The 12,550-nt window shown below is 44.0% G+C and overlaps 1 protein-coding gene across 1 annotated transcript in view; it reads right to left on the reverse strand.

Annotated features, from left to right (window-relative positions):
• Positions 1-11,592: 11,592 nt before the first annotated feature.
• The window catches only part of gsap (gamma-secretase activating protein), a 92,290-nt gene continuing 91,332 nt past the window's right edge, over positions 11,593-12,550 (reverse strand). The window contains exon 31 of the mRNA XM_059654791.1: positions 11,593-11,706. Coding sequence (XP_059510774.1) covers positions 11,606-11,706 — 101 coding nt within the window. The 3' untranslated portion in view covers positions 11,593-11,605. The remainder of the gene's footprint in view (positions 11,707-12,550) is intronic.

The following is a 12,550-nucleotide window of genomic DNA, read 5'->3' on the forward strand; positions in this document are numbered from 1 at the left end:
GCAGCACAGTAGCCGTCAGGGTGACTTGTCTTGGGAGTTCCCAGTGTTGACTCTGAACCCCATGAAGTCTCATGGCATAAAGGTCAGATATGACCAAGGAAATTGTCCAGCTGATGAACACATTATCAATCCCCCTCAGCTGATGAATCAGAACTCCTTCATGTTGAACAGCACTTGGAGGAAGCACTAAGGCTGGTAAGAGTGCAGAATGTATTCTGTGTGGATGACTGCAATGTCAATCACCAAGAGTGGCTCAGCAGCACCATAACTAAAACATGCAGATGTTCAGATAGGTCTGCAGCAGGTGGGGAAGGGGTCAACAAGTAGGAAAAACACACTTAACGTCATCCTCATCAATCTGCCTGGCACAGATGCACCTATCCATGACAATATTGGTGGGGAGTTTTGCACATTCCTTGTGCAAATAAAGTACAATTTACACATTGAGAATAGCCTCCATTGTACTGTGTAACATATCGCCGTGCTAAATGGGATAGACTTTGAACAGACTGTCCCACTCAAAGACCGTGAATCTACAAGGCCATGTGGGCCATCAGTACCAACAGACTGGGATTCCAACACAATCTACAACTTCCGAGCACTGCAGATCCCCCACTTTGTCATCTCCATTTTACACAAGAACTGATCCAGATTCAGTGGAGTGTGCAGGACAGCATGCCAGCAGCAGACATACCTAAGAGTATATTGACAACCTGGTGAAGCTACAACACAAGACTACCACAGTGCCACTGAGAGTTGGCTAGCTCAGTTAGCTGCATGACTGCACGTAGTGCAGAGTGATACCAACAGTGCAAGCTCAATTTCCACACCGGCTGATCTTCTTAGAAACTCTACAGTGTGGAAACAGGCCCTTCAGCTCAACAGGTCCACACCAACCCACAGAGCACCCCACCCAGACCCATCCCCCTATAACCCACCTATTCTACACATCCCTGAACACCACAGGCAATTTAGCATGGCCAATCCACCTATCCTGCAGTCTTTTGACTGTGGGAGGAAACCAGAGCGCCCAGAGCAAACCCACGCAGCCACGGAGAATGTGCGAACTCCACACCAGAGGGCGGAATGAACCCGGGTCCCTGGCACAGAGGCGGCAGTGATAATCACTGAGCCATCGTGCAAGATACCACCTTCTCAACACTGCCCCTCACCTGAGTCATGGCGACCCTGAGGTTAAACTATCACCAGTCATCTCTCTCTAATGAGAATGCAACCCTACGGACTTCTGGCAACTTGCAAAATAGTATTAGCAGGAGGTAACAGACAGGGCTAAGCAATTCCACAATTAACATATCAGATCTAAGTTTTGCAATCCTGTCAATCCAATTATAAATGATGGTGGCCAAATCAAAACTCTCTGAAGAGGGCAGCTCCACAATCATCTTCAGTGATGGAAGAATCCAATGCATCAGGGCAAAAGACTGAAACATTTGGAACGATCTTCAGCCAGAAGTGACCAAATAAATGATCCATCTCAGCCTCAGACTCAAGAGTCATAAAGCACGGGAATGGCTTCTTTGGTCTAACCCGTCCATGCCAAACATCATCCCAAACTAAACTGGTCCCACCTGCCTGCTTCTGGCCCATATCCCCAAACCCTTCCTATTCACTTACTTATCAAAGTAACTTTTAAATGTTGTAACTGTGCCCACATGCATCACTTCCTCAAAGTTCACGAGAGCCAACCTCTGTAAAAACAATCACCCCTTATGTCTTTTTTAAAATTTCCCTCCTCTCACCTTAAAAGTATGCCCCCGAGCCTTAAAATCCCCTACCCTAGGAAAAATATACTTACCATTAACCATATCTATAATCTTATGATTTTGTAAACTTGTATAAGGCCACCACATAACTTCCTATGCTCCAGTGAAAAGGTCCCAGTTTATCCAGCCTTTCTTTAACTAAAACCATCCAAACCCAGCAACATCCTGGTAAATCTCTTCCGAGCCCACTCCAGCTTAATATCCTTCCTAAAACAGGGGAGCCAGATCAGGACACAGTACTCCAGAAGAAGCCTCAATGTCCAATGCACCCTCAACATGACTTCCCAATTCTTATACTCAAAAAGACTGAGCAATGAAGACAAGCATGCTAACTGCTGATTTAACCACCATGTCTATATGTGAAGCAAACTTTAAAAGAATGCTGCACCTGAACCCCTCAGTCCCTACAACATGACCAAACGCCCTACCATTAATTGTACAAGTCCTGCCCCTGTTTATTGTATCATTTATCACATTTAATTAACTTTAATTAAAACCTTTAACTTGTATGGAATCTGGACGTCCCAACATTACAGACGCCAGTTTTTAACCAATTTGATTCACTGTGTATGATATCAAAAAAGAACTGATGATACAAGATAATGCCAAGGTTATAGGCTCTAACAACATTCTGGCAACTGTACTTAAGACTTGTGCTCCAGAATGTGCCACACTCCTAGCCGAGCTGTTCAAATACATCTATAATTCTAGCATCTACCTAATAATGTAATTGCCCCCAACTTTGTCCTATACACAGAGCAGGATATATCCAACCTGGCTAATTACTGTCAGATTGTCAGACCAGTCCACTCTTCATCACTAGTGCTATTAAGCAGCAGTTGCTCAGTAACACTCTGTTTAGGTTCCATCAGTCCCATTCATCTCCTGACCTTATTATAGACTTAGTTCAAAAAAGGTCAAAATAGCTGAACACCAGACGTGAGGTGAGAGAGTGACTGCCCTTGACCTAAAGGAGCGGCATCAAGGAGTACAGAAAAAAAAGAGCTGAAAAAAAGTCTCTGCTGTTTGGAGTTAGACCAAGCTCAAATGGTAAATGTTGAGATTGTTAGGGGTCACTCATCTTGGTATCAAGATATCGCTGCAGGAGTTCCCTCAGGGTCATGTCCAAGGCCTGACTATCTTTAAGATTTAAAAAGGGACCAATGGCCAATCTTTTCAGAGGGTGGTGCCATTTGACCCATATCCACGTGCCCATCCAAATGCTTTTTAAATTTTGCAATTGTACCAGCCTCCACCACTTGCTCTGGCAGCTCAATCCAAACACGCACCACCCTCTTGGAAAAACACTATGAAGATAGTAACACTAATCTTATATAAAAGACTTACCTGGGGCTCTAGCAATAAAGCGTGTTCAATTATGAAAATTACAGCATATGTGTCATGCGCTTCAGTAACAAGTGAATCTACATGATCGTCAAAATGCTGGAGTTTCAAGGCAAGGTACAAGTCTCTGATTCCCTGGACATACATCTGTGTTGAAAGCATATAAAATACAAGAAAGGATTTCCCAATTTTAGTTTTTATAGCAGATAGAACATGTTACCAATCCACATAACAGATATAATACTCTGCCGGGTCTATTTGGAAGTTTAGAGTTTTAGTAGTTCACTGAAAAGAAGTAGAATAAAATGTAGAGAAAAACCTGAGTAACTGGAATTCATAATAACCCAGAGTAAGGAAAAGAAACTTGAAAATGTCTGATTGAGTGTCAGGGAATAATGATGTTTTTAACCTGAAGGCTTCTTTTATTACTATGAGCGCATTGGTCCACATGATAAAACCCAAGATATATCTAACTTTTGGGGTTTGTTCTTAGATGTTAGTTCTCATGGTTTAATACCACCTCACAGTGATCGAAGAAAAAGGAGGGGACAGGTTTTTGGCTTTAAAACAGAAAATTATGATAGTCAAATATGTTAAGCTACAAATGTGAAAAATCACAAGGGAAAAAAACCACAGTAGAAACTGTAAATGCAGATACAAGGAATATTTCCACTTAGGAAATTGTGCACACCACAAACATCTCCAAATGGATGTCAAAAATTAACAGTTTAGGGTCTATTTAACTTGCCAATTCTTAATTTAAACATTCTTTATTATCAACAGTAACAATACATCATGTACAACGGAATAAGAAAACGATCTACTAAATTTAGTATTCGCTATATAAAGATAAGTCTAATAAGAAAAGCATGAAAGAAGTCAGAAACAATAATAATTTCTGGAAAAACTCAGTAGGACAGCCAGCATTTGTGGCCTGCTAAATTGACACAGGACACATGGAGTCTTAATTTCAGCTCATGTGTCAGATTTGCTGAGTTTTTTTCAGCAATTTCTGTTTTTGTTTCTAACTTCCAGCATTCACAATTCTCAGTAGCTGTACAAGAGTCAACTGACTTCAAGCATTAAAAAGTTGCCATTGTTTTACTAGTTATGAAAGGTCTGAAATTTAAGCAAAATACTGCAGATGCTAGAAATCTGAAACAAACAGAATTCTGGAGAAACTGATAAAGTGTGAAGCTGGATGAACACAGCAGGCCAAGCAGCATCTTAGGAGCACAAAAGCTGACGTTTCGGGCCTAGACTCTTCACCACCCTCTGAAGGGTCTAGGCCTGAAACGTCAGTTTTGTGCTCCTGAGATGCTGCTTGGCCTGCTGTGTTCATCCAGCTCCACACTTTGTTATCTTGGATTCTCCAGCATCTGCAGTTCTCATTATCTCTGGAGAAACTGATGCAGTTCTGAACAGTCACACCAGACTTAAAGGCAGATCAACACTTTTTCTCCACAGAGGCTGTCAGACCTGCTGAGTTTCTCCAGCATTCGCAAGGTCAGAGTTTCCCAATTTCAGGCAATAGGAGCATTTCCATGTAATGGCTCATTAACTAATACAGCATGCACATTGGCTGAAGTTCAGCCATTGTGTCAACAGTAAAAGTACTGTCGGTGGCGAAGTAGCAGGAACAGCAGGGAAGCAATGGAGAAATCATTAATATCAGTTCAGCCACTTGTTATAATGCCAGCTGAACAAGTGAGACCCCAGACTGAAGTCTGACTTGATATATTATATTGGTTTCTCTTTCGGCTTTAATGAGGTGGCCTTTTGTACATGTTATGCTGCAGGTTTGGTTTTAACAATAAAACAGGTTTAATATGGAAAAGACACGAAATAAAACAGAACAAACTAGCTATTTACATATAAAACCAGTTTAAGGTTTCAAATCAAACAATTAAGTATAATCCCATTAATCCCTAGCGCTCTTTCACAGCAATCGCAGAGAGAATTCCCTTCTCTATTATATCTACAGAGCTTAATTTAACGTGGCTTTAATTCCCAGTCTTGAAAAAAATCAAAATACCCTCTTCCCCCTGTGTTTTTGTACAACTTTCTCAGCTTTAAATATCCCCTCCAGGTTTTTAGCTAAACACTTCTGGTCTAGAACTTTAAACTACATATACTGGAGTATTATAGATGGTTGGCTCACTGAGCTGGTTTGTTGTTTCACAGACGTTTTGTTACCCTGCTGGCTAATTATCATCAGTGCAGCCTCCGATGAAGTGCCATTCTTCTCCACGAAGAAAGCCATCAACAAACACATAGAACTCGACCTCATATACACTCTTCTGTGAAGGAAAACCGGAAGTGAGGTAATCCAGCTCAATAGACATGAGTTTAAAAACTAGGTGGGAAAACACAACGGGGCTTCATCAGAGGCTGCACTGATGATATTACCCAGCAGGGTAACAAAATGTCTGTGGAAAACTAATGAACCAGCTCGGCAAGCTAACCAACTACAACATCCATAACCCAAGCTACAAATCTAATCTAAAAAAAACTTTATACACGGTGGGGGGGGTAACATACTTCTTAACAATTTTAAATTATCTTCCTTCTTAAGGAAGAACTGTCTAACACATCCAGTTTTAGCTAAGACCTCTGCTAATAAACTAACATGTATTTCTTCAATCTGTGTGTGTTTTCCTTAAACCATAAAAATACCTTTCCAGATCCTTCTATCTGAAACCTAATGCACAACTATTTATTCTGTTTTTCCTGAAAGTTCACTCAATGAAAATAAAACCCTATGACTTGAGGAAGTCTCTTTCTCATACTATGTTTTATAAGAAGTCACTTTGGCTACAGTAGTACATGTTAATAATTAAAACTCTTCATTGAAATGTAGACCAAATCCCCATTTAACTAGTTCAAAATCCAAATTCTAAATACATTATATTAAAAATACATATCATCTTCCATCACACAATGCATTAGTTCCATGGTGATCCAAGGCTATTTCCAGGAAATTCTCACAAAATGGCAAGTCTATGGCACAGGAAGAATGAAGTCTCACCATTTACAGCTGACAATCATTGAGATCCCTTTAGTTCTCACATTACTCCAACCTTTCTCGGTGAAGTACTCCTAGTTACAGGGGTGCTGGCAGCATTGGGGCCCATACAATGCTTGCAAAATTGCTGCGTGATTTGAAATTTGCTGATTAATTCAACAGTCAACAAATTTAACTGGCTTCATGATGTATAAGTTACCAGTTGGGACCCAGCCCAAATCTTAACCACCATTATCCTATTACCCAAGCAGTTCAAAGCACTTGGGAAAGTTCAGTTCATGGTTCAGAACTATCGGTAGTAATGGATACCTCTGTATATAAAGTTTCAAGCACATGAAGTCATTTATGTTTTGATAAGTTATGGTATAGTTTCTTTTAAAAAAGCTCTCTCTAAAAAAAGGGACATGGACTCAAAGCTTTTTTTGCATTTTACTAATTCTTCATTAAACGTTCAGACGGTTACTCAAGTTTGTACTGGTGGAGAAATGTGATTCTCTGGCACAGACCTGTCAGAAGATATCATTTTTAACTGATTCTCTTGCAAGTGAATAAAGTCAAAACTCTCCACATAGTGAAATATCACCAAATAATAATTGCTTTATATATTTTTGATAGATGATAATAAAAAGTTACATAAAATTAAACTTCTAAAAAGCAAGAAAAAAATTAAAATTTACTTCCATCAGTAGAAGTGATTAGCTAAATAACTGTTACTTTGGACTCAGCTAAGACAATTTATGCAACATACTGGCTTTCTAAAAAATATCATGCAACACACATCAAATGTAACGCAGAGCAAAGTTATAAAAATATATATTTCTGTATTTATGTACATTCTGTTCCAAATAAGTTCTTACATAACTTTACTTGCAGAAAGAAATAGCTTTGTTATCATGTGAAACAACTGATTCCCATTTGTAACATCAAAAATCCAAGCATTTTAAGTGAAAGACTACATACTCTACAAATGCTCACTCACTGACCAATGTCTAGTGTACAGATCACTTCCAGAGAAATACATTCTTTTCAGCTAACATCAAAGACCAAATTTTACAAATAAATTGCTAATTTCTGATCAAACTTTCTTTAAAACGGCAGTTGTATGTTAAATATTGAAGTAGATAGTAGAATATCAACTGCCTGTGTTCGAAACAGGTTGAATTTCTATTGCATTTGATCCACTGTTTTCTTGATACTCTTAAAACATTTCAAAAGTAATACTATTTTCTTATCATCACTTAGAAAAAAACATACATCTTACATAATCATGTACCAAAAACTACAGATACTACACCATCTATCGCTAAACATCTTATAGATTAACTGCTGTGGTCAAATATTTATGATGTAAATTAATAACACTGTTGTAATTTGAGTGTTTTCTTTTAAAAAAAATCACTCAGCATTGTGGTCAGTGAGGTTTCTTAAAATTCTTACCATGACATTTGGAATCATAAATTAGGCTCAACCACAGGTTTCTACATGTCTATTATTGTGAGATTACAGCCACCATTTTGAGAAATCATGCCTCTGAATACTGTTGTTGCTCAACTTAGAATCCAAAAAAATCACAACTCAATTCAACAAACAGAATTAGCATTGACAATTAAGTGGAACTCATAGATACATGGTTAGGTCATAGACTGCTCTGTCTCTTAACAAAGCATGTAGTACCTTGATAATAAAATGTGAGGCTGGATGAACACAGCAGGCCCAGCAGCATCTCAGGAGCACAAAAGCTGACGTTTCGGGCCTCGACCCTTCATTAGAGAGGGGGATGGGGTGAGGGTTCTGGAATAAATAGGGAGAGAGGGGGAGGTGGACCGAAGGAGAGAAAAGAAGATAGGTGGAGAGGAGAGTATAGGTGGGGATGTAGGGAGGGGATAGGTCAGTCCAGGGATACAGACAGGTCAAGGAGGTGGGATGAGGTTAGTAGGTAGGAGATGGAGATGCGGCTTGGGGTGGGAGGAAGGGATGGGCGAGAGGAAGAACAGGTTAGGGAGGCAGAGACAGGTCGGACTGGTTTTGGGATGCAGTGGGTGGAGGGGAAGAGCTGGGCTGGTTGTGTGGTGCAGTGGGGGGAGGGGACAAACTGGGCTGGTTTTGGTGATAATGGGAACTGCAGATGCTGGAGAATCCAAGATAATAAAATGTGAGGCTGGATGAACACAGCAGGCCCAGCAGCATCTCAGGAGCACAAAAGCTGATGTTTCGGGCCTAGACCCTTCATCAGAAGGGTCTAGGCCCGAAACGTCAGCTTTTGTGCTCCTGAGATGCTGCTGGCCCTGCTGTGTTCATCCAGTCTCACATTTTATTATCCTGAGCTGGTTTTGGGATGCGGTGGGGGGAGATTTTGAAGCTGGTGAAGTCCACATTGATACCATTGGACTGCAGGGTTCCCAAGCGGAATATATGAGTTGCTGTTCCTGCTACCTTCGGGTGGCATCATTGTGGCACTGCAGGAGGCCCATGATGGACATGTCATCTAAAGAATGGGAGGGGGAGAGGAAATGGTTTGCGACTGGGAGGTGCAGTTGTTTATTGCGAAGCAAGCAGAGGTGTTCTGCAAAGCGGTCCCCAAGCCTCCGCTTGGTTTCCCCAATGTAGAGGAAGCCACACCGGGTGCAGTGGATGCAGTATACCACATTGGCAGATGTGCAGGTGAACCTCTGCGAAATGTGGAAAGTCATCTTGGGGCCTGGGATAGGGGTGAGGGAGGAGGTGTGGGGGCAAGTGTAGCATTTCCTGCGGTTGCAGAGGAAGGTGCCGGGTGTGGTGGGGTTGGAGGGCAGTGTGGAGCGAACAAGGGAGTCACAGAGAGAGTGGTCTCTCCGGAAAGCAGACAGGGGTGGGGATGGAAAAATGTCTTGGGTGGTGGGGTCGGATTGTAGATGGTGGAAGTGTAGGAGGATGATGCGTTGTATCCGGAGGTTGGTGGGGTGGTGTGTGAGAACGAGGGGGTTCCTCTTTAGGCGGTTGTGACGGGGGCAGGGTGTGAGGGATGTGTTGCGGGAGATGCGGTCAAGGGCGTTCTCAACCACTGTGGGGGGAAAGTTGCGGTCCTTGAAGAACTTGGACATCTGGGATGTGCGGGAGTGGAATGCCTCATCGTGGGAGCAGATGCGGCGGAGGAATTGGGAATAGGGAATGGAATTTTTGCAGGAGGGTGGGTGGGAGGAGGTGTATTCTAGGTAGCTGTGGGTGTCGGTGGGCTTGAAATGGACATCAGTTACAAGCTGGTTGCCTGAGATGGAGACTGAGAGATCCAGGAAGGTGAGGGATGTGCTGGAGATGGCCCAGGTGAACTGAAGGTTGGGGTGGAAGGTGTTGGTGAAGTGGATGAACTGTTCGAGCTCCTCTGGGGAGCAAGAGGTGGCGCCGATACAGTCATCAATGTCACGGAGGAAGAGGTGGGGTTTGGGGCCTGTGTAGGTGCGGAAGAGGGACTGTTCCACGTAACCTACAAAGAGGCAGGCATAGCTGGGGCCCGTGCAGGTGCCCATGGCCACCCCCTTAGTCTGTAGGAAGTGGGAGGAATCGAAAGAGAAGTTGTTGAGGGTGAGGACGAGTTCGGCTAGGCAGATGAGGGTGTCGGTGGAGGGGGACTGGTCGGGCCTGCGGGACAGGAAGAAGCGGAGGGCCTTGAGGCCATCTGCATGCGGAATACAGGTGTATAGGGACTGGACGTCCATGGTGAAAATGAGGTGTTGGGGGCCAGGGAATTAGAAGTCCTGGAGGAGGTGGAGGGCGTGGGTGGTGTCACAGACGTAGGTGGGGAGTTCCTGGACCAAAGGGGAGAAAATGGAGTCCAGATAGGTGGAGATGAGTTCGGTGGGGCAGGAGCAGGCTGAGACGATGGGTCGACCAGGGCAGGCAGGTTTGTGGATTTTGGGAAGGAGATAGAAACGGGCCGTGCGGGGTTGGGGAACAATGAGGTCGGAGGCTGTGGGTGGGAGGTCCCATGAGGTGATGAGGTCATGAATGGTGTTGGAGATGATGTTTGGTGCTCGAGTGTGGGGTCATGATCGAGAGGGCGGTAGGAGGTGGTGTCGGAGAGTTGGCGTCTGGCCTCGGCGATGTAGAGGTCAGTGCGCCACCCTTGTCTGCGGGTTTGATGGCGAGGTTGGGGTTGGAGCGGAGGGAGAGGTTGGAGTGGGTGAGAGGGGTGGAGAGGTTGAGGCGGTTAATGTCTCGACGGCAGTTGGAGATGAAGAGGTCGAGGGAGGGTAGTATGCCTGGGGGTGGTGTCCAGGAGGAGGACTTGTGTTGGAAGCGGGTGAAGGGGTCAGTGGAGGGAGGGTTAGGTTCCCGGTTGAAGAAGTAGGCGTGGAGGCAAAGGCGGCGGAAAAACTGTTCTATGTCCAATCGTGACTGGTATTCGTTGATGTGTGGTTGTAGGGGGACAAAGGTGAGCCCCTTGCTTAGGGCTGACCGTTCGTCCTCAGTCAGTGGGAGGTCTGGGGGGATGGTGAAGATGCGGCAGGGTTCAGTGTGGCTGTCTCCTCTGGGGTTGCTGGCTGTGGAGGTTGTGGGCGGAGTGATGAGCCCGTCGGCCGTGGGCGGGGTTCCGTCGGCCGTGGGCCGGGTTCCGTCGGCGGTTGGAGGATCGGGATGGGCGGCAGCAGCTGCGGGGAGGGTGGTGTGTGGGGTGTTGTGACTGGAAGTGGAGGCGGTGACTGCAGCAGCGGTCCCAGAAGTGGTGTGGCCGGCGGAGGCGGATGTGACGTCATCGGTGGGGTCTCCGGCCGTGTCCTCATGGTCAATGGCGGCGGGTGCATGGTGGGGGAGGGGTAGGGACAGACTCGGGATTTGGGAGGCGCAGGAATCCTCTTGTGGGTGGCAGGGGCCAGTGAGTTTGTTGTACTTACGATTTTTGGTGTCCAGTAAAGTTGAGTGAAACTGGGTGTTCAGTTTGTGGATCCTGCGGAGGAGAAAAAACAGCAGGGGTCCTTTGCAGGTCTGGGAGAGGGAGGCTCTGAGCTGGGGCAGGCTGGATTGCAGTGTCTGGAGGTGCCGGCGCATGGCTGCGAGTGTCTGTTTCAGGACTCGCAGGGAGAACCGCTTCTGAAGGGTCTGAATATTCTGGGTGTAGAGGTGGTCACGGTTGGGGCCTAATTGGGAAGGCTTGAATGTAGACAGTAGTCCATTGGGGATGATCCAGTTCCCTAGGCGGGTGCTGAGGAAGGTGATGTGGCTGTGGTACTTGGTTTGCTTCAGGACATGGTCGAGTAGTTTCAAGGCCGAAGAGATTACAAGAGAGTTGCAACGGGAGAGAGATTCCCTGAGGTTGGTCCGGAGGGAGGAGGGTAACTTCTTCCGGTTAATTAGTGTATCTTGGCATTTCTGCTTTTATACATGTGGCAAATAACCAAAAAATCATATCCCTTGACAGTTATTAACTCTCGATAAATATCAGTATGGATGTTTTCCCTTTAATCTATCCTTGACATTTCTACTTATTTTCAAGACCCAGGAATGTTAATGTCTGCTTCAGTGCTATTTCTTCCACAAATTTTGCATCCACATTTTCGGACTCTTCTAACCGATTTAATGCTGCAAAGAGAAATAAAATACAATCATTAAGTCTAGACTAGTGAAATACACTTAGTGAAGCCTGATGGAGTCTAGCATAAGTATACAGTTTAATCAAAAGATTAGTTACTCATCACATAATTGTGACAAGTTCCTCAGCACAACCAGGGACAGTGTTACAGGCACGGGTTATAAGAACACAAGAAATAAGATCAGCATCAAGCCAAAGGTTCTTCAAGCTTGCTCTGTTATTCCATAAACATAGGGTGTAAAAGTCTAATTAAACCATATCTTCACATCCATCAAGTATCTTAGTGCCCTATATTCTATTGATATCTGTATTGAATATACACACGCCTTTTGGAAAGTCATTCACAACCTCTGAATGAAGACATTTCTCTACATTTCTGTCCAAGATACCAGAGTTTATAGGCTGGACCTTCGTATCCTTAAAAAAAAAATTGGAAACGTGTGTCAGAATTGGCAAAAGTCAAATTGGAAATTTCAATATCCCAGTTTAAAAGAGCCCCGACAAATTTCAAAGGTGGAAAAAGGATTAAGTTGCAATCCCACAAGTACTGTTTGTGATGTTGGGATTACAATTGACAGGACTAGGTAAAATTTTCCTTAATTTCCCACAGAATTAAATCAGGAGCAGGTTTTGGCAGCCATTATTAAAAAAATGATGTAGATGTATACATTAGATATGTTATAACAGCAGTGGTTCACCGTAGGGCTTTTTTCTCTGAACAGGCAGGCTGTTGACCATTACAATGATAAGCATTGTCTAAAGGTGGTGACCCATTTGAGCTTTTTCATCCATTTCTACTAATCATTCAAAATTAGAGAAAAGTAGTGTCTGGAA

The sequence above is a fragment of the Stegostoma tigrinum genome, chromosome 25 (genome assembly GCF_030684315.1).
Source record: "Stegostoma tigrinum isolate sSteTig4 chromosome 25, sSteTig4.hap1, whole genome shotgun sequence".
NCBI lineage: Eukaryota > Metazoa > Chordata > Chondrichthyes > Orectolobiformes > Stegostomatidae > Stegostoma > Stegostoma tigrinum.